At 46.6% G+C, this 25,576-nt stretch overlaps 1 protein-coding gene across 1 annotated transcript in view; it reads right to left on the reverse strand.

Annotated features, from left to right (window-relative positions):
* The window catches only part of MYO5B (myosin VB), a gene marked incomplete at its 5' end in the record, with an annotated part of 120,823 nt that overhangs the window by 57,413 nt on the left and 37,834 nt on the right, over positions 1 to 25,576 (reverse strand). The window contains 7 exons of the mRNA XM_009880985.1: positions 1,840 to 1,926; positions 8,005 to 8,102; positions 8,773 to 8,922; positions 14,069 to 14,152; positions 15,502 to 15,624; positions 22,418 to 22,558; positions 24,133 to 24,214. Of these exons, the coding sequence (XP_009879287.1) occupies positions 1,840 to 1,926; positions 8,005 to 8,102; positions 8,773 to 8,922; positions 14,069 to 14,152; positions 15,502 to 15,624; positions 22,418 to 22,558; positions 24,133 to 24,214 (765 nt within the window). The remainder of the gene's footprint in view (positions 1 to 1,839; positions 1,927 to 8,004; positions 8,103 to 8,772; positions 8,923 to 14,068; positions 14,153 to 15,501; positions 15,625 to 22,417; positions 22,559 to 24,132; positions 24,215 to 25,576) is intronic.

Consider the following 25,576-nt stretch of genomic DNA (forward strand, 5'->3'; position numbering starts at 1 on the left):
ACCTGTCCATGGAGATCACTGGCCAACAGAGGTTTTCCATGGGGTAAGTGTAGCAGAGCCACCTCATGTCAACACGTGGAAGCTGTCATCAGTTGTCAGAGGCTCTCTGCAGCTTCACAGGAGATGAGAGTGACTGGTAAGGCAGCACTCTCCTCCCCAAAAACCAGGACGAGGAGTTTCTCATGGCGTTCAGCATCGCACTCAGCTGACTCCTTACTGAGCGTATTTATAACTCCTTTGTTCCATACAAAAAGGCTGATGGCTATGCTGACATTAACACAAAGCTGCTTGGCACCAAAACGCAATAGATGCATTTTTAGAATTATTTGCCCTTGTCATCTCCAGGGCTTATTTATAGTTTACATTTTCTGATTTATTAGGCCCTAAAAACCTCTTCAGAATGTTGTATCACAATCAGCAAGAGCCACACCACCCATAACCTTTCCTTTTTAAGATGTAAGAGTTTGAAGCCTAGCACGCTCTGGATGCACGGGGTGAAAGTCCGCAATAATAGTTTACAACCCTTATTTTCTTTCTCTGCAAGTATAATCCAAAATTTTTTGGCTGAAATGACTACTGCAGCAGGTGTCTGAAGCCAGAAAAAAAAACCCAAAAAGCAAGCAAACGGGGAAGAAGTCCTCTAGGGCAACGCTTGCTTCCAGGCAAGATGGGCGCAAAGGATATAAAGCCCTTATTTTGCTACTTGCTGTCCACCTCCGTATGGGATCAAAACTGGATGCCTTTATCTGCCACGCGCCAGCATTTTCAGATATTTCACCACAGCACATCACTTCTCAGGACCAAACCGAGAGCACCAGCTGAAACGCTGGACACGACACAACGCACCTTCCGGCAGCCCCATTTTGCAGCTCATCGCTTGATAATGAATCTCTTAGATTTGACGATCCCAGGAGCTTAATGGGAGGTTTTGCAAAATGAAAAAGATATAAAAAGGGGAAAATCCACCCTGGATATAAACCAAACTAAATAAACCCTGTTTGTTCTGAAAACATTAGTGTTTTCTTCTCCCTCCCTTGTCCCAGATGATCATAGAATTGTCTAGGTTGGAAGGGACCTTGAAGACCATCAAGTCCAACTGTTAACCTAACCCTGCCAAAACCACCGCTAAACCATGTCCATCAGCACCACGTCTGCCCATCTTTTAAATCCCTCCAGGGATGGTGACTCCACCACTGCCCTGGGCAGCCTGTTCCAGTGCTTAAAACCCCTTTCTGCGAAGAAATTGTTCCTAATATCCATCCTAAACCTCCCCTGGTGCAACTTGAGGCCGTTTCCTCTCATCCTATCGCCCGTTCCTCGGGAGCACAGACCGACCCCCCCCTCACTCCCCCCTCCTTTCAGGGAGCTGTAGAGAGCAAGAAGGTCTCCCCTCAGCCTCCTCTTCTCCAGGCTGAACACCCCCAGGTCCTTCAGCCACTCCTCATCAGATGTGTGCTCCAGACCCCTCACAGCTCTGTTGCCCTTCTCTGGACACGCTCCAACACCTCAATGTCCTTCTTGTCGTGAGGGACCCAAAACTGAACACAGCACTTGAGGTGGGGCCTCACCAGTGCCCAGTACAGGGGGACAATCACTGCCCCAGTACTGCTGGCCACACTATTCCTGACACAGGCCGGGATGCTGTTGGCCTTCTTGGCCACCTGGGCACACTGCTGGCACGTGTTCAGCTGTCTTTCAACCAACATCCTCAGGTCCTTCTCCCCCGGGCAGCTTTCCAGCCACTCTTCCCCAAGCCTGTAGCGCTGCATGGGGTTGTCAGACTTGCGGAGTAAAGCACACCAGCAAGCATAACGTCATGCCAAATTCCCAGCACGGTACCTGGACGGGAAGCCAGCTGCACTGATGCGGATGGTCTCCAGCACTCCACAAGCTCTCAGCTGCTGCACCGCTCTCTTCGGATCAAATCTGCAATTGTATTTAAGATAGAGATTAACACAGTGAGGAGGAACCCACATCATCAACCCACCTGATAGTGACTCTTTTGGGGACAGGAATTAGCTTCCAATTCATGGAAAAAACTCTGCTCTCCTCTTTAGCAGAGTGGCTGAAGAAACCCATACATCCACGGATCGTTTTTGTCCATAGCCATTCCCTTGCAGACCGCAGTATAACCACAAATCCCACACCTCGCTTTGGGAACAGGTTGCACAGACGTCACATGTTTGCTCTCCATGTCACAAGACGTTGTGCTTTTCAAGTGCAACAGATCTTGCTATTGCCCTCTCATCAACGCCAAGCGGTACTCTTGGGACAAGATGACAATCTGCTCCAATTAGTCTCCACAGCAATAACCTACTCAACTATGTAAAGCAACACAATTACGATAAGAGAAGGGAACAGGCCACCCCACCACAAGCTGCTTGATGAACCAGACAGTAGTAATTTTGCAGCTATCAGGGCAACAACATATTTCCAGAAAGAAACCCAATTCAACAGCAAAATAAATCTCATATATTAAATTCCATACCAAAACTGGGTAATTATCAGGTTCCACAGGTTTGCAGACTATTCAGTTTACCAAGAACAGTGGTGCTCATGTTCCAAACAAAGAACTTTGGTAAGTGTCACGTGGAAATTCAAGGTATTTCTGCTCTCAGCTGTCTGCCCTCCTCTTTTTAGCTGGCATTACCCCTTACCACTGGCATCTCGTTTCCATCAGTAATTTGCTCTGAAAAACCTCGTGCCAACTTCCAGCTGGACACTTGGGCTGTGCTCTCTCTGGTTCCTGGTATGAACCTACTTCCAGACAGGTCTATCTTTGCACAGAGCACAGGTACAAGCATCCTCCATCACTCCTCCCTCCTTCCATTCCTGACACCGAATGCACAAAGAGGTCCCAGCTCTCCATCTCAAGACACTGGATCCTGGAAGAGGTCATTGGATCAAGCTTGGACTCCTAAGATGTACATCTCCATAGCTGCGTTAGGTTTCCAGAACAAGGGTGAGGAACAAAAGCTTCTCAGGTACCTGCTTGTCCCTTTCTGAAAGCCCAAGGTATTTACACCCGCGTGTCAAGACTGCATGAATAATTCTGCTTGGCCTCCGCTGCGCAAAAGCAGTATAAAAAATAGGTCCCTGGTACTTTGTGCATTTTGAAATTCCTCAGACCTGTCAAACCTACAGCAAGTTATTCACTAAAACACCACAAACACCACGCAGGGTGGAAAAAAAAAATCAGTTTTGGCTGTCACTTGCTTCAAAAAGAATCCACAAGGGTACAATTTCCATAACAATAAATAATAAACAGGACCGGTAGATGGATGGAGAAGCTTCAGTCCTGGAGGATCCCAGGGCAATCTACGTCGTAGATGAGAGGAACTTTCTGCAACGCGGCCAAGCCCTGCTCAGCAGGGGTGAAATGCAGTAACCAGAGCGGCTGCAGTGATTTATCAGCCAGGACCCTCTCTAGCAACAACTCCAACTACAGCCTGAGGCTGAAATAAAGAGCTTAAAAGTGGGACAATACAGATTACGATCAACTTCTTTTCCTTGCCATGGCAGGCAGAAGCACCCAACAGGTTTCTTTTGGCCTGGAAATCCAAGTGAGAGATCACAAACCCTGCCTGAAACAGCATTTGGAAGAAAAATTGTCAGAGGTACAAGCTGAAGTCAGGCACTCCCCTTGCATCTCTCTCTTTGACGTCTTCTCCATGCAGCTTGCAGTCAGATGCTGCAAATAGTCTTCTCCATGAGGGATCAACCTTAGATGCAGCTTGCAGTCAGATGCTGCAAATATCACTGCGTGGTGCCAATGCTTCCTCCAGGCTGGAAGTCTGACACCCCTCACCTCCCTAAGAAACAAATCCTATGTTTGTACCAAGATGTGAAGCAGGAAAGAGAGTTATGCAAGGTGCAAGAGACCTTAGGAGGTCTCCAGTCCAACCCCCAACGCTCAAAACCCGAAGCAGCTATAGGGGCAGACCAGGGTTGGTCAGGGTTTTATCCAGTCAAGGGCTGAAAACTGAGAAAGATGGAGGTTGCACAACCTCTCTGGGCAGCTTGCTCCATTGACAGACTGTCCTCACGGAGGAAAAAAAAATAAAAATAAATGTTTCCTTATTTTCAGTCTGAACCTCTCACTTCAATTTGTGGCCACTGATTCCTGTCCTGTCCTCCCACACACAGCTGTGAAGAGCATGGCTTTGTCCTCTTGGTAAGCTCCTGTAAGTACTGGAAGGCTGCTATTACGTCCCTTCTCCAGGCTAAACATCTCATTTTAGCAGAAACATAATGTTCTTGTGACCTGAAAAATGTCATGTTTTAGGAAGGGAAAAAGGCCCATGTTTTTTCACTGAACAATGAACATAACACTGAGTGTTCCACATGCTACAAGATACCACTTCAATGCTAAGCCAGCGCGGTGCCACTGATGTTTCATTTCACTGATGCCTCCTGGCACTGTGTATTTTTCAGCACAAGTGTCTCTGAAGCGCAGACTCCTTTCCAGCCATCCCAGTATTCTCCAGACCTGAGTCTGGAGCAAAAAGACTATATAAGCAAAAAGACTATTTGAGCCGCGCTAAGGATAAAAATTCCTCAAGCTGGTGGCAACAAGATCAACACTGACCAAGATTCCCAGATCACAATTTCAATTCAACAATCCATGATGGGCGAGGTGGGAGATAATCTCTTGCAGAAGAACCCCCACTACAAGACACCTGTACTGGCGCTTTCTGGCTTGGAGATGAGGATGCAACACCACTGCCTCAACCGAAGGCAACCTCCTGTTGTTTCCAGCCTATGGTGACTCCTTCAATCATAGAATGGTTTAGGTTGGAAGAGACCTTAAAGACCATCCAGTTCCACCACCCCCGCCATGGGCAGGGACACCTCCTACCAGCCCAGGTTGCTCCAAGCCCCGTCCAACCTGGCCTTGAACACCTCCAGGGATGGGGCCTCAACAACCTCTCTGGGAAACCTGTCCCAGTGCCTTACAACCCTTAAAGCAAAAAACTTCTTCCTAATGTTTAATCTAAACCTGCCCTCTTCCAGTTTGAAGCCATTCCCCCTCGTCCTATCACTACATGCCCTTGTAAAAAGTCCTCCCCAGCTCTCCTGTAGGCCCCCTTTAGGTACTGGAAGGCCGCAATAAGATCTCCCCGGAGCCTTCTCTTCTCCAGGTTGAACAACTCCAACTCTCTCAGCCTCTCCTCATAAGAGAACTGCTCCAGCTCTTGGATCATCCTCGTGGCTCTCCTCTGGACACGCTCCAGAAGGTCCACGTCCTTCTTATGTTGGGGACTCCTGGACTGGAGGCAGTACACCAGGTGGGGTCTCACGACAGTGGAGTAGAGGGGCAGAATCCCCTCCCTCGCCCTGCTGGCCACACTTCTTCTGATGCAGCCCAGGATACAGTTGGCCTTCTGGGCTGTGATCGCAAATTGCCGGCTCATGATGAGCTTCTGGTCAATCAGCACCCCCAGGTCCTTCTCCTCAGGGCTGCTCTCCAGCCATTCCCCTCCCAGCCTGGAGTTGAGCTTGGGATTCCAAGGCGGAATGGGTCCAAATGGTGGGCAAAAGGTAAATGTAAAGGAGAAAAGGTGGAGCTGTGCGGTGCCGTGCCATGCCGTGCCCTTCCCATGCCGTTCTGTGCCGTAGTTCCTTATCCACCGAGCGGTCCGTTTGTCGAATCCATGTCTCTTCAATTTAGAGACCAGGATATTGTGTGGGACAGTGTCAAACGCTTTGTTTTTCTTATGTGGAGGACTCCAGACTACTGCTGCTGACTACAGACAGACACCTGCACGCTGCTCCTCCAGAACCATTTTTGTGTCTATTTTGGTTTGCCCTTTGTTCCCAAAATCCTGAGCTTTGACAACTCTGACATTTGCCACACAGGGAGCACTGCATTGGACCAAAACTTCACTCAAAATGAGCAGACACAATCATAATTATCCTCCTGGTATTTGCTACCTGTAACATCTTAGAAGCACAACCGAGTTCATTTAGATAATTACTGCACCTTGAAAACTAGGGGCTTGCACATTTATAAAACAATATTAACTTATCCTGAGCTCAGACAACTGTGACATTTGCCAGACGGGGAGCACTGCATTGGACCAAAACATCACTCAAAATGAGCAGACACAATCGTAATTATCCTCCTGGTATTTGCTACCCGTAACATCTTAGAAGTACAACTGAGTTCATTTAAATAATTACTGCACCTTGACAACCAGGGACTTGCACATTTATAAAACAATATTAACTGTATCCCGAGCATCACGTGAAAAACTGAATTGCAAAGTTAAAGGCAAAGAAGCGAAGATGGATGGGCTGAAAGTAGAGTCGAGTAGGGACATGGGAGTCTTGGAAACACCCTTTGGAAAGGTGAAGCCATTTCACCATGCAGAGCATCTACCACACTTCAGCTACAGCAAGTTAGAAAATACTTTTGTGCTTTACCTAAAGAAAGCAATCAAACAAAAAGCAAAATCCTGAATTTCATTTCAATGGACAACCTCTGCAATAGGCAACAAGAGACTGGAGCCCTGAGCATCTCCAGTACCTACAAAACGGTGCATGAAATAGATACAACCAACCACAACAACTGTCATCAGAGCACAGCCAGCCAATGTTGTCTTCTCCAGAGCTGTTAACTAATCATCTAATGAATCAGTCAAACATAAGCCAGTTCCTGAATGTCTTCTAACCATTAACACCCTTCGCTTTGCTGTTTACAGAGAGAGAAGAGTCAAGACAGGGAAGCTTCCTCGTGGATCCACATCCACCAGTATATCACGACCAAGGGTGAACCTGTTTACAGATGCCCCGTCCTCCTTCGCAGGATGCTGTTGGAGCCGTCTCTGCACTCCGAGGTGGCACCGTGCTCATCGGGAACGCTCAGACTGCATTGGATCAGCTGGAGGGCAATGCCTCCCTGCTTACTGGCTACAATTATAACCCCGCTTTATTAAATGTCACCACCTGCAGTTTATGCCAGGGCCTTTAAAAGACATCACAACAAGATCTATGAGGTCCCTGCAGATTAACGGCTAAGCTTTTTTGGAGTTCCAGGGAACAAAACTGGGCACAAAGAGATTATCTAAGAGGTCAAACAAGGCTAACAGCTATTTGCTCGCAATGTTCACAGCTTGTGATACACCTCTGAACTACAGAGGAAGATCGAGACTGGCTTTTCACTTCAGCTGTTCGCTCACCTGGAAATAGACACAAGTCACATCTTCACTTTTTCCACATTTATTTTGGAAGCACAGAGACATTTTTCTTCATTTTACAAGCCATTTTGACTTATCTTCACTTTTTCATTCCATTCTCTGCTTCTTTTCACTGTTTAGTACTGTAACTATTTAAATCAAAGCGATTCCAAGATGAAATTGTACAAAGACCCTATTACGGCAAAGCAAGGATGCTCGGTATTAGCAGAATATATCTACGAATTACTAAGACCTGCATTAGTCTTCATTTCAGGGGCACAAAACCCACATAATAAAACCCAAGAGAGGAGATTCCAGGAAACTATGGGGACCTTCCAGGAACAGCATCACGAGAGGGGCAATCTCTTTAGCAAGAGGAAAAGTCCAAAGCACATTCTATGGCTGTAATCCTGAACACATTTGCTCATCTTTGGTCTTTTTAGTTTGGAGAAAAGACGACTGAGGGGGGATCTTATCAACGCTTCTAAATCCTTCAAGGGAGGGCGCCAGGGGGATGGGAACAGTCTTTTTTCAGTGGTGCCCAGTGACAGGACAAGAGGGAACGGGCGCAAACTGGAACACGGGAAGTTCCATCTCAACCTGAGGAGGGACTTCTCTCCTGTGAGGGTGGCAGAGCAGTGGCACAGGCTGCCCAGAGAGGTGGGGGAGTCTCCCACTCTGGAGCCATTCCAAACCCGCCTGGACGCCGTCCTGTGCCACTGCTGGAGGTGTCCCTGCTCTGGCAGAGGGGTTGGACTGGATGATCTCCAGAGATCCCTTCCAACTCTGATGATTCTGGGATTCTGTGATCTGAAAGCCCACTTACTTAAAGGGGAGCTTCTCGTCGTTCGGTTTGATGCAGCGCACGTAGTGCGGCGTGGTGGCATTCAGAGTCTCCATGAGCAAATGCAGCGAGTTGCGGAACTGAAAGACAAAACCACTCATTTTGAGGAGGGAGGAAGGTGCTGTACCATGCAACCCAAGTTGGCAGGCGCTGCAAGAAGCCACCTGCGGTGTCAGCCTCTTGACGTGACACAGCATGAACCTCCCCATCAGCCCAACACATGCAGCAGCAATTCACAGAAGACACTGGTGGGTTCATGGCTTCCAGCTCAATGACATACAACAGCAACAAGTTTTGGCTCAGGGCTTGAGGTCTGAAAATCTCCAAGGGTGGAGACAGCACCACCTCTCTGGGCCCCTATTGTACTGCTTGACTGTCCACATGGGGTGGGGCGGGAAATGCTCTTTTTCTCAAGTTGTTTCAATTTATGAGCACCATAGTACATTGGGATGCAGCCCAGTGAATCCCAGAGTGGCCTCCGCCCTCCTTAAACCATATCTCAACTCTTTCTAGTCAAGACTACTCAAGCCTGCTCTTCCAGAGTTGCTGCTAGAAGGTGTCCAAAATGCAACAGCCAAATGGTTCCCATCAACACGGGACACGGGAAGGTCTCCTCGCTTCTCCCCGCAAGAGCTTTTTATTTATCTTTGCTTCAGACTGAAGAAACAAGATCTCAACTGTAAAAATGTATCTGCATTCCCCTGCCTCGTTTCCCCTGCCATCAACTGGCCTGCTCATGTCATACGTTACCTGGTGGCCCACCGTTTTCTTGTGCTCCTTATTGGCAGCTTTGATCACCGGTCTGGCAGAACGGACGCTGATTTTGGATGTTCCCTTTCCCACGGAAGTGGTGGGCGCAGCATCCTTCTCATCTTGGAATAAGTCCGCTACCATTTGATACTAAAACGAAAGAAAACACCTGAGCATCTCTGGCCCTGCTCTATGCTGAATGAACCCACCCAAGTCGCATCGCTCCGGTCACTTTTTACCCATCTTAAACCAGGAAGGGTTCACAATAAAGTGAAAGCAAGAAGCGTTACCTACATAAACCACGTCATCAAGAGCATCGGCCATTCTGTTTTGTAGTTCATCAAACCTTGAAATGTGCCCATTAAACCAAACAAGCAAAAAAAAAGAGGACGGCTAAGTGAAAGGCTGCATCACTGACGCGTTGTCCAAGGCACAAAACCTCCTGAACGTGATGTCGCTCTTGCTCCCAGGCTTTTTTAGTTTTGAGCTCATCATTCAGCCCTGACAGCAGCAAGGATGATGCCCTCACTGCGTATCCCCCAGGAACGGGGTGACCACATGAGGACAGACAGCAGCCCGCTCCCACCATGGCCGCAGAGGCACCCTTGCTTTCCTGAACAATTAAGAAACACCAGCACTTCTTCACTAATTACCTGTATTTCAGCGTGAACAAGCAAGGCGACAGCAGGACTGCCATTCTGCAGTCCTGAAAGCACCACATTTACCTCCTCAGAGCCCTGAAGTCTGGGGTTTCTGGCAAGCCAGCAGCAACATTTCCGCTTCATAAATGGGAAAACAGGTGAGCTGGCAAATGCAGTTAACGCTATTTTCTTTAAGGGGCAGGATCTCCAAATTTGCATCAGGCTGGGGAACTTGAATACTAAGTAAGTCACAATAAATCTGGTCTGTTTAGAAGCGCTGTTAAATTTTCACATCTCGACTCCAGCCGTGCACCTACACAGGTTCCTGCTACAGCTGCGCTTACATTCAAATAGTAAATTCTTAAATGTAAGAAAAACCACTGTCACCAGGTGGCATTTCATTTATCACCAAGCTGAGCTGGGCTCCAGCCCGGTGACACTGCCGAAGCACCCGTAATGCCACCCCAGCACCATGCAAACCACCAGTAACACCCGCTCTGGAGCACCCATGGGAGAAGGTACCAGCATCATGCTTCCCTTGCCCGTGGCACACCATGCCCAACACATCAACACAAAAACACCGACACGAGGCAGCAGCGTACCGCCCGGTGCTCCTCCCTCCATCCCAGGCTCCTCCGAAAACCAAGCTTGGGCGTATTTCCAACGAGATCCCGAGAAGAGCGCAGCGGGTTTACCGCTTTAGAGACATTAACGGACAGCCCCGTGCCATAAAGGGCTGCCTGGCTCTCTGCCACATCCCCGGGCTGAGACGGGAATATTTCCAGCCCCCGTTCCACAGGCTGTTCGCGCAGCTTGCCAGCACGGCAGCCTAAATACCACCGTGGAAAGAAAACTGCGTGCATTACATTAGCAAATTGCTTGTAGGCTCCAAGACAGCGCCCGCTAAGGATCTGCTTCATACTCACAGCTTTCATTTTAATCTCCGCAGCTCACTTGACTCCTACCAGAATAAAGGCTCACACCTTCTTTGCCTAACACTCTATCCCCCAAAAAGAAGACATCCTGACAGCTGTTGTGCTTTGATGGCATGTCACTGTCTTGGGTGCTTTGACTCCTGCAAACACACCGGGATGTTTGGGTGGCACATGTTTGATGCTGGAAGAAATCTAACACAGGCTTCACTTTACTATCTCACACCTGACGATGCGGTGAAATCCCCGGCTGCCATTTCAGGTTCCAAAAATATCTTCTCAGCACATAGCTGGGAGAGCCATCGACCCCTCCGTCCACTTGCTGTTAATAAAAGGAGCGCTTGCTCTGCACAAACGCTGAACAAGGATCTCAGAGGTGAGCTTTCAGCTTGCTTGAAGCAAAACCGGTGTAACTGGGACCGTTTGTAGCAGCCCAGGATCTATTCCATGGATGCTGGGGCATAAGCGAGAAGGACAGATCCCTTCTTCCCAACTGGCAGAATCAAAACCACTGGTGCATAATTCATAATTATAGAGGACTGGAACATAGTATCTTAACAGCACGCTCGTATGCTTTCAATCAGTATTCAAATCGGTTTCCTGAATTGAAAGAACATCAACTCTCAACTGTTTTAGCTGACCAGCACTAACAAAACTAATTAGCTGCTTTATGAAGTCTCTTTCACCATCTTGTTGATGGCAGTAATTGCATTCTAATTAGCAGAATGCAATTCTGCCCGGGTGGGAGCGCTTCATCAGCGATGCACTTGCTGACAGAGAGGTGTTCAAGTCCTTGTCATGTTAAACTGAGCGTTCCCCCTTGCCCTGTACAGAATGCAATTCTGCCCAGGTGGGAGTGCTTCATCAGCGATGTGCTTGCTGACGGAGAGGTGTTCAAGTCCTCGTCGTCTTAAACTGAGCGTTCCCCCTTGCCCTGTGCATCGCCTCAGCGGGAATATAAAGAATGCAACAAACCGGGTTGCTCTTTACAGCAAAAGGAAAAAAAAAAGTATTTGTTTATACCCATAGAGGGCACATGGCAGGCAAAAAACAAAAACAAAAAACAAAAAATCAGGAAAACTGAATCTGCTGGCCAATGGTATAGCAAAAGCAAGAGCAGAAGATCAGGTTTTGGAGGCTTTGCAGGAGGAAGGTGAAGATGCTCCTGCCAAGGGAAGCGCTGCTCTTCCTCCCACGACAGCACGGCATCGGCATGGGCTGACAACGGCTCCCACGTCGTCAAAGAAATGGCTCAGAGGCAGAAGTTCATCAAACTATCACCCAAAGCTTCTCAGAGCCAAATGCATTGAAGCTGGATCACAAATGCAGATTTTGGAGTCACCTACAGAGCCACTACCGTGAATTAACCCAGTCCTAACGCCTGATCCCAAGGAGCATTAGGTTAGTTTGCAGGCCAAATACGCTCAGATCTTTGGTCCTGAGGCACACATGTTAATGGCTTAAGAATCTCCATGTTTTAAGGCCAAGCAAACCAGTTGCAAGGAGCAGGGTTTGGGGTTTTTTGCTATTAAACCAAAGTCCAGCCCACTCTGATACAGTATTATGGTCCTTATGTAGACAGAGGGAGAGATGTGGAGGTGATGCTGTTAATAAACCCATTTCAGCATTTTTTTAATTTCTTTTTTTTTTTAAGGAATGAGTTGCAGGTGACACCATCCCCACCACTCTACAACACTCCAGTGAGTTACAGCTCTCCTCTGCACCTACGGCGAGAAGTCAAACAGAAATCCCTATCAGACACCGCCAGTTCTGCTGCACTGCCTCCAACAGCAAGTTCAGCACCGGCTAAATAATTCATCACACGGCATCAATTATTCCTGCAGGTTACCTGGCGTTTCTAATAAGCTCTAATCATGCCCGGTTTTTACCCTGGGAAAGCTGTTCGTTTCCCAACGCACAGCAATCTTGATTTCGGCATTATTAAAGCCCAGCCTCACAGTTATTAAAGTCACAACTGCCCCCCAAAATTGCCCATCTTGCCATCTTCGTATAAACTCATCGCTGAGATGCACTGACAACGCTCATTTAATTTTGCGTTGTCATATCTTACTTTGGCAAGAACCAACTCCTGCTTAAAATGCTCCTAAAAATAATACTTCCTCTATGTCCCCTCATCACGCTCCTTATTTAGGGTGGGATTTGGAAGGTCACACCTGTAAACCCAAAGAAGGGCAGCACAAAGAGGAGACAACTTGATACGAGACACATTTGCTTGCAACACACAGGGGGATTCATCATTTGTAATGCAAAAAAATAAATGCAAGTTAACAGTCTGTGCTGGGGGAGGTTTTGAAATGGTTTGGAGAAAAGCTGATGTATTTCTTCCTTACACCACATACAAGGTCCGGTGGAAACAATGAGTCTGGCAGTCTGGATTTTGGCTGCTGGATGGTGTGTTGGATCTTGCAGGGCTGGATTTTCATACTAACTTTTTAATAAGAGAGCTGCCCCTGAAAGGGTTAAGGTCCTCCGAAGTTTCAACTCGCTAATTGATGAGGAAAGACTCAAGGTTGCAGGGGGAATTTTTGGTCTGGTTTTAAACAACAAAAACTTGAAAAGCCCTAAAAGTCCACAACGTTGGCACTTTTAACCCAACCCACCCAACTACAGATGCATGCTCACAGAGAAGAAGAGTCAGCGTAAAACTGGCTCGGTTCACACATGCAAGTGGAAAGTCTCCAGCTTGAAGCCCACTTGCCAAGAACCCGTTTACTAACGCACGACCCCCACAAAAGCCTGCAGAGCCTCACACCTACTGCTTTTTTGCTTCCAACAGCCCACCAAGTTCACAGCCCTCAGGACTTTAAACCCCCGGTGCCAAAAAGCTCTTTACCAGGAAACTTGGTACTCAGGCTCAGTCAATACTGAGCACTTGATGCAATGAGGTGTCGACAAGTCGTTTGTACAATACTCGGAGAGGAAAGGTACGGGGAACAAAATCTTGTAATACAGGAGTGACAGCAAGCGCGAGCGTCAGCATGTGTTAATTTGTTAACGTCACATATTGGCAGCAACATAAAATAGCTCTAGAGCAGCTGGAATGCCTCAGAGTTTGCGTGAGATTTCCAGCATTGTATATTATTAATTAGTATGCAAGAAATGGGATTAAAGTCATTAGAAGTCGCAGGGCCAAGTATGATGGGCTACAGCTAAGGGGAACAGCCATTTTCATACAGAAGGGTGGCAGGGTCAGCAGTGCTGCCCACAATATACAAACTACACTGCTGACCGTGGCTTTTAATCCCAGGATCGCCTGTGGCTCCACATGCTTTTGAGAACACTTTCGGTGCAGACGATGGGTTGGGAGCTCAGAGCAAGAGTTAAATGGGATTTACACTGCCCCATAACTGTCTGTTTCTGATTTTCGCTCTCAGTGACTGAAAAAAGAAGAGGATCAGCAGGTTTGGAAAGGATTTTTCTGATGCACGTCAACGGGACGCTGACACCAGGGTGGAGGAGAGCAGAGGACAATGCACATCCACACCTGTGTGCAACCATAGCCCCCAGCAGCCTCATCCCTCCTCTCCCTCCTTATTCCCTCCTCTACACCCCATCCACTTCCCTTTCTTGCTGCTGTTCACGTAAGTGCCTCCGACCACTTTCGCACACGCAACCTGCTGCGGAACGGCACAGGAACGCAAGCATGAAGCTCACACTTTGGAAAGCAGCGGCACGGATTATCTCCCAAGTCGCTGCTTTTACCTTGCTGGCTTTCAGGATGTTGATCTGTTCCTCGTACACGGTGTCCCTGTTCTTCTCCAGAAATCCCTCGCTTTGGTATTCCACCTAGGAGGCAAAGGAAGAAGCCCAGAGGGTAAAGTCCAACCGCAGAAGGAGAAGGTGCTGTGTCCCACCACACCCCTACTGTTGGAGCTCACCTGAAAAACCTGAGAGGGAGAAGGGGGAGGGAAGAACTGGAATTTAAAGGTCACTTTTTATCAAAGACAGTGAATCTGAATGAAAGCAAAATCCTACAGTGTTTCTTAGTCATTAAATTGCTCTATATGGAACCCAACCGCACTTCCATGGAACCACTTTTTATCAAAGAAAGTGAATCTGAATGAAGGCAAAATCCTAGTGTTTCTTAGTCATTAAATTGCTCTGTATGGAACCCAACCGCACTTCCATGGAAACCAGGGATAAAAACGCAAGGATCGCCAATCCCTCTAACATGCTCTTTTGTTCACTCCTGAACTCACTGTAAGCTGATCAATAAACCTCAAAGATGCCCTGGCTGCGTCTCTTGTAGGTCAACTTGTTTTTGAAAACTGCAGAGGGTTGGGATGCAAAGCAAGAATTTAGAGAGGACAGAAGAAAATCCTATTCTATTTTTTACAGTTGAAGTCGGCTGAAATAACTGATCACCAAAAAAAAAAAGAAAAATTGCGAAGAGATATCATTTGTGAAGGATACATGTGCAAAATCACAGGGCTAAAGAAAAGCGAGTGTCAGCCTTTGCCATGAAAGGTGCCACGCTCATACAGGGCAACCCTGGTTAGAAGAAGCACCTGCATGTCATCTGGCTCCTCCGACACGTCCCCAGGTTGGCCTTACATTTTCCTTTCTACCGAAGGTATGTTTTGGATAACTGTAAGCTTTTAAGATTCTTATTTGCTGTGGGTGATGCCTGTGACATCAGTGTTTCAATGAAGCCCATGGGTGAGAACCTACAGCACCAGACACTGGGACTTAAGCATCTCACAGTCGGCATCTTCTCCCTCAGAAGGGTGGTCCCAGCCCAGGGTCACCTCTCACGCGCTCCTCCCTGTCGTGCCTTGCTGACGCTTGCAGCTCCCGCTCTTCAAAAATAATTCCCTTTTCCAATACATTTTCAATCAAGCTGCCCTTACAGGAATTCATTTCACCGCAGCTTTGAGAAAGAGGATTTTTCTCTGCTCTCAAAATCACGACTATTTAAAGCTTAGTGCAATAGTTTGGAGGCTGAAGTCCTCCAAGCTGATCTAGATCCGAGCACCCGACTGCGATTACTGCCGAAGGGGCATCCCTATCACCAAAAAGCAGCTCGCCAGTGCTATAAACTGATTTTCCTCCATGCGGCTCTTTTTTTTCCCCCCCTCCATACATTTCCCATTTCTGCGTTCAAGTCCCACCCCACGCAACAGGCGCCCGGTTACCTTATCAGCGAAGTGTAGGACGATGAAGGAGGTGTTGGACATGCGGGGCTTCTGGAAGTGTTGGCTGCTGGAGTGCCGGTCGTACAGCTTCTGTGCCCAGTTCTGGTCGGTGCCTTTAGGAACCTGGATGGGGAGAAAATGAACCAAAAAGTCACCGTCAGGCATGCAAAGGGGGTGTGGGGAGATTTTGGAGGAACCCTCTTTATGGGCTACAGGAATATTTGAGAAAAAGAGTCCATCCCCCAGTTCTAGGAGCGCATGCGATTTTATTTTCATGTATATTCTTGACAAACACACTAAAATTTCATTTCCAGTTGGGAAAAAAAAAAAAAAAATGCTCATTTTTCTCCAACAGTCAGAACAGCCCTTGCAGGAAAAAAAAAAAAAATTAAAGAAGTATTTTTGCACTTAAGTTACATTAATTGCTCAGGCACCAACGTTACTCTTTTAATGCAGTTTTTGGTGACCAAATAGTTTTACAAACTGCCACCTGAGGCAACAAGCAAGAGGTTCTGTTTTACCTAATTTAAAATAAACGTGATAGTGCTCCAACAGTCAGAACAGCCCTTGCAGGAAAAAAAAAAAAAATTAAAGAAGTATTTTTGCACTTAAGTTACATTAATTGCTCAGGCACCAACGTTACTCTTTTAATGCAGTTTTTGGTGACCAAATAGTTTTACAAACTGCCACCTGAGGCAACAAGCAAGAGGTTCTGTTTTACCTAATTTAAAATAAACGTGATAGTAAAATGATAATTTTAAAATATTAAAATAATAATAAAAGGCTAATTTTTAAGAAACCTCTGCTCTCAGCGCGCTTGGGATGGGGTCACTCAGATCCCAAACACAGGATGTATTAACCCCAGTTGCACACTGGGTTGGGATTTCAGACCCACCTACCTGTCCTACCGGAGCCGAATGATTCTCGTGTCCCCCTCCCAAACATCCAACCCCCAGGCCAGCAATCTCCTGGATGCCAAACCCTCCTTTTGCATCCTATTTACACCAAAATCCGGGTGCAAATCCTACGTGGACCCACCCTTGAAAGGATTTGGCCATGGTAGACCAAGATATCAGGTGTTGCCCAAGACATTGCTTTGGTAGGATGGGGCAGAGAATGGAGAAATCCTAAAATGACTGAAATGACCAAAAAAAACCCTCAGAGCTCTACGTATGCAGCATGGGAACGGGCTACTTCTCACAAATCAGCAGTTACAGGGAAGGTTTGAGCTTTCCTTCCGACCCAGCACCTGCAGTTTTTACCGATACATTGCCAAGATGAGGACAAAAAAAAAAAATTTGGTTTTGTTTTATTATTTTGTAGACACATATAGCAGCATATAACAATATATTGTAACTTCTGGTACTCTCACGATTACAATTCCCATAAAGACTTATTTTTTTTTATTTAGGGTATGTTTAGGTCCCTCTCTGCTAACAAACCGAACCCGCCCCAAAGCTTTCTAAACGCCATAAGGGCGTACCAGGAAAGCACCATGGCTATAAATATCTGTTATTTTATACTTTTCCAGCACAACAAGTTTGCCGCAAAAGGAAAATTCTTGAAAACCAAAGGAAACAAAGAGCGAAGTTGTTACGCTTGAGGGCTGGGGACTGCAGCTGATGGGGTCTGTCCCCATCCCTGCTGCCTGTCCTGGAGTGATGGGAAGGGGACGGGCTGGTGGACCCTCCATCACTCTTACCAGCACAGCAATGGTTGCACATACATACACACGCACATCATTTTTTAACAAAAAAATAGCTGACAGGATTATTTAGGTTAGAAAAAGAGGAAGAGTCAGAAGAAAAGTATTAGGTGATATTTAAAATTCAATGGGACGAAGCCTATAAATCACAAAACAATTGTGCAGCGTCAGGGAAAGCTCTGGATCATCCATCAGGTCTTTCCATAGATCGTTAGATGAAAAGTGACAGAGGAAATAGGGGCAAGGAAACAATAAGAAGGAAAACCTGAGACAGATGAGGAATATTTCTTCGTGCTGCTCTGAAACAGCCTTTGATTTTGCGGCAGTGTGCCAAAACACACCAGAAGGGTTAATGGACACAGGGACGAGCAGCTCCTCCTCACCCCCGTTAACTGGAAGAAGCGGCCGGATTAAACGCAGCAGCCACTCGCGCAAGCTGTGCTACCCCAGAAGTAGTTTATATTTTACAGTTTTAAGTGTAGCCAATTATGGATACACACAGAAATAATACAGATTATATATCAATATCTGTACTATTATAACAGCTTTTGGTACTGGCTTGACAGTTTAAAGCCTTAAAGCTAGTGAGAAAGTTACTTAGAGACTATCTCATCAGTGCAAGACTTTTTCCGGGGATGGGGAAGAGGAAAACCAACCGCCTTGCATGTATGGTCTGGAAATCTCTAAACTGGAAAAGCCTCAGACCAGTAATTTCACACTGTCCTCACTGTCCCACCACCCATCACTCTGTAGAAAATCGGTTGGGCAGCAAAATCCCGGCCAGGGTCACCTCCCATCCCCATGCACTGGCCTTTGAGCTGCCAGGAGCTACTGCAACCGAAATCACACCCTACCCAGCATGGCCAGGGTCAGCCCCCAGCCTCAAGTCCAGAGTTTTTGGATCAGAAGCGTCTCAGGGTCAAGAACCCACCATGACCACCAGATTGCTAAGATGTTTGGAGTTGTTTGGACTAAAGGGTGCGATTCCCTCCACCATCACCTCCACCGGAAGGACAGTTAACTGGACAGAAGCAACAAAGGTCCATTCAAAGCTAATGATGTAAAAGTCAACCCTCTGAAAACACAGTAGGAGCTATTTATGTTTTCTTTCTTTTCTCCTTATCGCTGCAATATATGTTAAAGCCTGAAAAGAGCCTCAGCTTCCTCCGCGCTCCAGAGGCACATTCCACCGCAAGTGATGTGCCTGACTTTAAAGTCATAAAAGCTGACAGCATGACGTAGGCGAAGTTATTCTGCCGTTGGATTAGGCGGTCCACCCGAAAGGAAAGCCCAGAGGTCCAACCTCCATGTATCTGCTCGTGGAGCCGAAATCCCCCCAGACAGGATTGAGTGGCACAGGAAGGCGACGCGTCGATTTCTTGATGTTCCAAAAACTAACAAGTCCAGACAAGGAAAACACATTTGCTCAGACACTCAAGTTCACAGCGACGCACGGAGACAAGCGGGATTGAAAACCGGTCGGCTAGAAGCAGACTTCAGTGTTCGCGGCACTTGACAGGAGGACACAGGAAAGGTTAAAGAGCATCTTTTGAACAGCATTAGAAAATGCATTTGGCACATTAACAGCGTAACACGATGGCAACGTGCCATAAAACACAAAACGGAGCCACGAGAGTTTGAGAACATGAGGGAGCTCGTGGGTTTGGTTAGACACGTCCCCCTTTGGCAGCCTCAGGGTCACGTTGCTCCTCAGAGGAAAGAATTTCACCAAGACCCATAATAAATCTTGGACAACAATGCCATGATTGACACATCGGCCCTTCCAACCAGCCTGTTCTTGATCAAACCCTTTCAGGCCAACCATACCCTAAAGCCACCCCAGATATCCCAGCAATATCCCACACACTCTCTCAACTTCCCACGGCCAGATTTTCAGAAGACAACCTCCCTCCTTAATGCCTGTCTCTTCTGATGGGCTCTACACCACTCTCCTTCCTCTCCTCAAGGGTTCTGCTCTTATCCCAAATTATTTCCCACCACCACCGTTAGCCCCATGGTGACTTCATCCACACTTCACAGCTCACCAGCAGGGAGGTTTTTCTGGATGTCCTTCACCCCTTTCCTTCCTCTTCAGGCTCATCAGTTTGTTGCCAGAGCACTTCAATGTCATGCCTGTCGTGGTGGCCTTCGTTTCTGGCCAAGGCCATTTTCATGCACGGGACATGAACTCTTGCTGTTCCTTTGGCATCTTTGTAAGCCAAAGCAAAACCAAGAGGTTCTAAAAACTCCAGATCTGGGCAGGTGACGCTCCACTGCAGGAAACGGGGAAGAGGCACTTTGAGGACTCCAAGGTCACTTAGCAGAGGACATAAGGTCACAGTCCCATGGAGATGATAAGGTTTCATGTGGAGACCAGGGATGTAACTGGAGGTTTGACAAAATGACCTCCAGAAGCCCTCTCCAACCTTAATAATTCTAGAAAGGCTTCCAACTCATAAGACATCGAAACTGTTCCAAAAACCCCAAAACCAAACAGATTCTAAAGCCCTCTTTTTTCAGAGCTAAGGGTTTTACTATTTGCTTTCACAAGACAGGTTTAGTCCTTAAAACTCCAATTTCAATTCGTGAGCCCTCTCTTTCATTGCAGATTCCCATTTCAACTCTCTCTCATCCCCTTCTTCTCTAAACAGCGACAAGACTCTCTCATTACGCACCAAAGGTTTACGACTTTCGTTAGCTGAACTGCTTCAGCTCATACCCAACCACCCCCTTCCTCAACCTCACACTAAAAATAAAATAAAAAATCCATACTGTGAAGACAGAACATTACCGACAAACCCTCTGCATTTGCGCTAATGTTTCATTATGTTGCCAGGACCCCCACGATGCCACTTCAAGTCCCAGAGTATATTTATCCGCCGTTGTACGTGCTAACGAGATGACTTGCAATTACCCTATTGTGGTCCTGCACCCACCGTGGCCAGCTCGCCCCGAGAGGTGAAACGCTGCTGCCGGTGATGCGGGGGTGAAGGTTTTCATCCATAAACCAGTGCTTTCAGTTGACAGGCACTGCTGAAATTTTCATAAAGCTGGAGAATGCTTGCAGGTTATTATAAAAGAGATGATTAGAGGGCCCATAATAAGGGCCTGTGACTAATGACAACGTTCCCCACTGACAGGTAAACACCCAGATAATTGGCATTTTTTGTTGAGAGGGGGAGAGGGGGAATAAACATTGTGTTTCATTTTTCTTGTCCAAAAAAGCATGGATGAAAAAAGTAGTACCAGGCAGATCTACAGCAAAGTTGGCCGTGTTCTTGCTGTTGCATGGGAATTGCTGCATCTAATGCAACGTCACCAGTAGCAACCCATGCCGGGTGCTTCAGAGAGGAGCAAAAGGTGTTATCAGCCAATACGGCACGAAGGAAACTTTCCTTGTGGTCCTCACAACACCCAGGAGCTGGTTCAAGCCTGATGAATTTAACAGGCTTAACAGCGCAGAGACCAAATGAAATGATACCGAATATCAAGCAAATAATCTGACCTCCTCCTGAGCCAGCACTGGCTAAGATGCTATTTTAAGGGCATCAAATTAAGTTTAATTTGTTCTCATTTTTAAGGAGCCTTCCCGAGACTGGATTTGAAAAGGGCAAAGCCCCAACTCCAGCTCATGGTGAAGAGATCGCCAGAGTGTCCGTTACCCAGATGAGGGCTGAGCTTGTGGGATGTGCAGGTTGGGACAGCCTCATCATGCCTGGGAAGGCAGACCCGTTGCATGCAGGAGAGCAGCCACTTGACAGGTCACCTTGCTTCCAGACAAGTCATACATCTCCTTAAATCCCAAGAGGGACGCTAGTCTAAACAACAGATCCAAAATCTTTCCCTCTGATGCAACATGACACTCCTGCCCTCGGGCCACTGGATCTGTCCCATACCCATGGATCCCACAGAGCCACCAAGAATTCATTGTGTCCTTCTCACCACCTTGGCCATCCTGGTGAGGGACCCACTCCCCGCTTCACCTTTCCCACCGCCCCTTGGCTCACCCTTCCCTGCCCTCATCCAAAAACCCTCAACAAAGCCCTTCCACAATCAGCAAGACGTTTCCTGGCACAGAATATATCAAAGTCTTGATGGAAACTCTTCCCAAAGCCAACTTGTTAAGCACACCACAGCAAAACCAGTCAGGCTCTGCAAGGCAGCAACATCCAGCAGGAAGATAGACATCGTCCCCTTCCAATAAGCTGTTCTCAGCGTTTAGAAGGCTTATTTTCACGGTTGAATCTGTCTAACATCAACTTCTAGCTACTCTACGCTAGGGCTTTTTTGTGTCAAAGGGTCTGCAAACCCTCCCATTGCCTATCACAACCACTCACGTGCAGCGCTCAGGTTTCTTTAACCTCAGTATCCCAATGTTTTATAGCCCTGATCTGATAACACTCTTTGACAACCCTCTTTCCAGTATTTCCTCATCGTCATCGCTGCGCAGACACCAGAACTGGAAGAGATACGAGCTGCTTTTCCCAATGTAGGGGCCCTTTTCATCCCGGCATCACACTGAGCTCTCCTGTTGAGATGATCATACCACAAGACTCTGGACTTTCCACCTACTCTTCACACGAAAGACATTCAAAACAAACTCCCCAAGAAAATCTCCCATCTTACATTTTTTGTTCCTAGATATATTTGATAATTTGTGGCTGAAGAAGGAGTGAACATGGACTCCAACCTTTCTTATGGATTCTCAAGAATGGTCACAGTTCTGGCATTTCTACTCAACTTTTAAGCAAGATTTAATTTAGGCTGTTATGAGAAACAGGTGATAAAAGACAGCAAACTACTCTCCCAAAAGACAAACCAACCCAACCAACCACTAAACCCAAAACTCAGCTAAGCTGAGGGAAGACACATTTCTAAACCCCAACAGAAGAACGCTGAAGGAATGGCTAAACAATAAATCAAAAGTCATAAGCAATGACTATCCCTGAGTGCAGCCAGGCCAGAAACATGACCTCTGGCAATCCATGGTGAGACCAGACACCCAGGTTGGTAGCAAACATCTGCCAAGGAGGTTCTGAATGGTCCTAAAGCAAAGCAAATGCCAACAGCCTACCCTAGCTACGAGCACCCCAGCAATGCACGTGGAAAGGAGATGTTTACCCTCTTGCAAGTTACCACAGGTTAAAGCCCATTCTTTAACCTTTTAAGAAAAATAAAAATGCCAGGAAAGAGGTGGGTGGTCTTCTTTACCTTGCACTCTTCATCCAGTAGGTCCAAGATACCAAGTTTTGCCTCTATAAGGTCTATGCAGGGCTGGTTATCGTAGAAGTCGATGAGAGTCCAAGGGATTCCCTCCTTCATGTACTCTTCTTGTTCCAGCTTAAACACGTGCTGAGAGTGGAAAAACGGCAGCGTTACTGACCGCGACCCCAGCCAGCACAGTGCCAGCTCCTTCCCTGTTCACCCACTCGTCCCCACTGGAGTAGAGTATTCCCTCAGCACACCCAGAAGCCATAGAAGGTGGCAGAGCCTGTACAAAGTTGTACATGAGGGCTTTTACACAATCTGGCTTCTGGAAAGGAAAATAAAAGCATTACACTAGGAAACCATGGGGCAAGAGGAAAAAAAAAAAGTTTTAAGTGACTTTCACTAGAAAATGACTGAAGCTGTCACTACATTTAGGTGGGAGCCATATATTGAAATGGTAACGACATACGTATCTCTTGGGCTGAGAAAAATCCCTCTCTCCTTCAGTGCTCTGCTGATTAAACTAGTGACCTGCAGCAGGTTCACAAGCTGGGAGCCCAGCCAGGGCCGAGCGCATGTGCCCCCATCTGCAAGCAGAGCTTCACAAAGAGCACCCATCATCCTAGAAGAGCTATCAGCAGCAGTATCTAACAGACTCAGGAACACTTCTATTGCAGATTCTGATTAAAAAAAAATAAATATATATATATAAAAATCTTTGCATGGTTTAAATATCTCAGACCTCTGCCCAAGGAGATAAATTGTCTCTGGCTATTTCTGAGATACTCTAAGCATATTAAAAAATGATTTTTCAAATGGGACTTTTTTCTTCAAAGACAGCTTTTTAAAATCTCTTCAAACATGTCATCTCAGAGTTTGAATTTATAAGCTTCAGAAGTGATAGTTGGACATCCTAAGTATGATATCAATAGTGCAAATACAACCATAATTTACTTTTCATTTTTAGTAGCAGTGATCCGATGCATTAGATATACTGCAAATGTTCATGTCCATGCATATGATACGGTTTCAAAGTGCCAAACTACTCCGCAGTACTTAACTGCTCAAATTTAACAAGTTTTTTTTTCCCCTCATATCCTGAAACTAATCGTAATATTTTCCCTGCTTACAACAAAAGCAGAAGACGACCCCTTACTGGTTTCATTTCCAGGGCAGGTAAGCGTTTGTATCTAATAAAACAGAAGAATCCCAGGTTTTTGTGAGGCATATCCAAGGGAAAAAGGGGGAGTGTGTCCAATCCTGCTACTTAATGCAGAGTTTTCATTGCAGAGGTTTAAGCCACGCTTAATGGGCAAGGTTTCTACCCATGGTTTGTTTCGCACTGGAAATCAGGACTCGGCACAAGACCATCCAGGTTTTGGTTTAGGATTGAAACTACGCATAAGAAAATTGGCAAACGAGTTACTTATTCAAAACCATCAGCGAACCTTCGCACAAACCACTTGCAAACCTGCTTCCAGTATCAACCTTATCAATCAACCAAGCCACATTTTCAACTCGATACGAATATTTAGTGCGACTACAGCGCCCAATCATCGCGTGGGAGAGACGGTATCCCCAAGGACTACATTCATGCTGGCCACGCGATCCAGCCAGCCTGCAGGTACATGCCGTTAAGCAGAAGCCGGACATACAGTAATCCAGCCTCGATATATTTTTCTGCTAAGTTTTATGGAAGGTTTCCAAGCTGACCTTACCGAGTTGAACTGCTGCTGGAGCTTTTCGTTGGCATAGTTGATACAAAACTGTTCAAAGCTATTCACTTCAAAAGTTTCAAACCTGCAAAGCAATGAATAAGTCAGCATTAAGTGGTGCTTCATCTCAAAATCTACATTTTTTCTGCAACAGTGTCATCTGTGTGATGGGGAACACCAGTTATTCAACTGTCTCTTCGCGTTCCTCCTATCCCAGATCTACACTTTATTCCTCATTCCCCAAAATACCTATCTTTCCTTGCCTCAACTCAAGGGATTCAAGAGTCTCTTCTGCTACGCATGAATGAGATATTCGGCATGACTGTAGCTTCCTGTCCATCAGGCAGAAGTGCTGTCTGAGACGAGAAATGTAACAGCCACTCTTGGGGAAAAATATTATGAAATATTAAGCCCAAATATACTCACTGCAAAGGTGATAGAGAAAGAGTAGCTGCTGCCTTAAAAGACCCAACACGGTGTTTTTAATGTAATTCAATAGAACAGAAAAAGAAGGTATTAAATTCCTAATTATAGCCTCTGTATTGCATCCCTCATAGCACAAAAATTAGATACACGCGAGCAAGCAACTTCTGGAAGGCAGAGGGAGAAAAGGTCCTTTCAGCTCTGATTCCAACACATTTCTTAGACGGACGTTGGTGTAGGTCTCGGTGATCACCCTCTTCAACAGGGTTTCCAAAGCTCCCCTTGCCGAAACTCTACCCTACCCTTCCACGGGCCACTGGCCAACTCCAAACTGAGCTGCAAACTGACTTCCTAGTGACAATTAGAAAAGAATAAATACGCAGTTTTAATAACACAAACTACAGGCAAGCGGCAAAAAGCCAGCAGAGCCCCCAGAGTGGTCGGGGCCAAAGCACACAGCGCCCAGGGACAGGCAGAGGGAGCCCGGTTTGCTCTTAAAAAAGGACATTTTTCAGCCACCACAGGGAATTACGTTATTTATATTTCTATTTTTAAGGCACAGTTGGAGGAGGGAGGAAGAAAAGTCTTTGACACACAACTGTAAGGATTAAACTAAAGGAAGAAGTGGCAAAGCTCCCTGTGCTTAACGAATAAGCTGCCGTAATGATAAATGCGCAGGGAAATAATTGCTCGGGTAATAGGTGCTGTAAGAGCTGGCAGAACAGTCAAAGCACTAAACAAACGAAGCCATTTTTTTTTTCCCCCTACAAAATCAGTATTTCTAGTACTTTCTGAGGACTACCTGCCTGTTATCCACACGATGCAGCTATTCCCCAGGTATTGCCAGGTGGTAATGTACTCACCGAAGAAAATGCCTCGGCCCTCAGGAAAAGGAGAATGAAAAATGGGAGAAAGGAACTGCTTTTGTGCTTTTATCAGCCCCACAGCCCTCGAGGAAACCCAGGACCGGGCTCTCTCTCTGCCTGCCGCTGGGTTGGGACTGCGCCCGGAGCTGGTGCAGCTC

This window comes from Charadrius vociferus, unplaced genomic scaffold (genome assembly GCF_000708025.1).
Source record: "Charadrius vociferus isolate BGI_N301 unplaced genomic scaffold, ASM70802v2 scaffold1503, whole genome shotgun sequence".
In the NCBI taxonomy this organism is placed as follows: Eukaryota; Metazoa; Chordata; class Aves; order Charadriiformes; family Charadriidae; genus Charadrius; species Charadrius vociferus.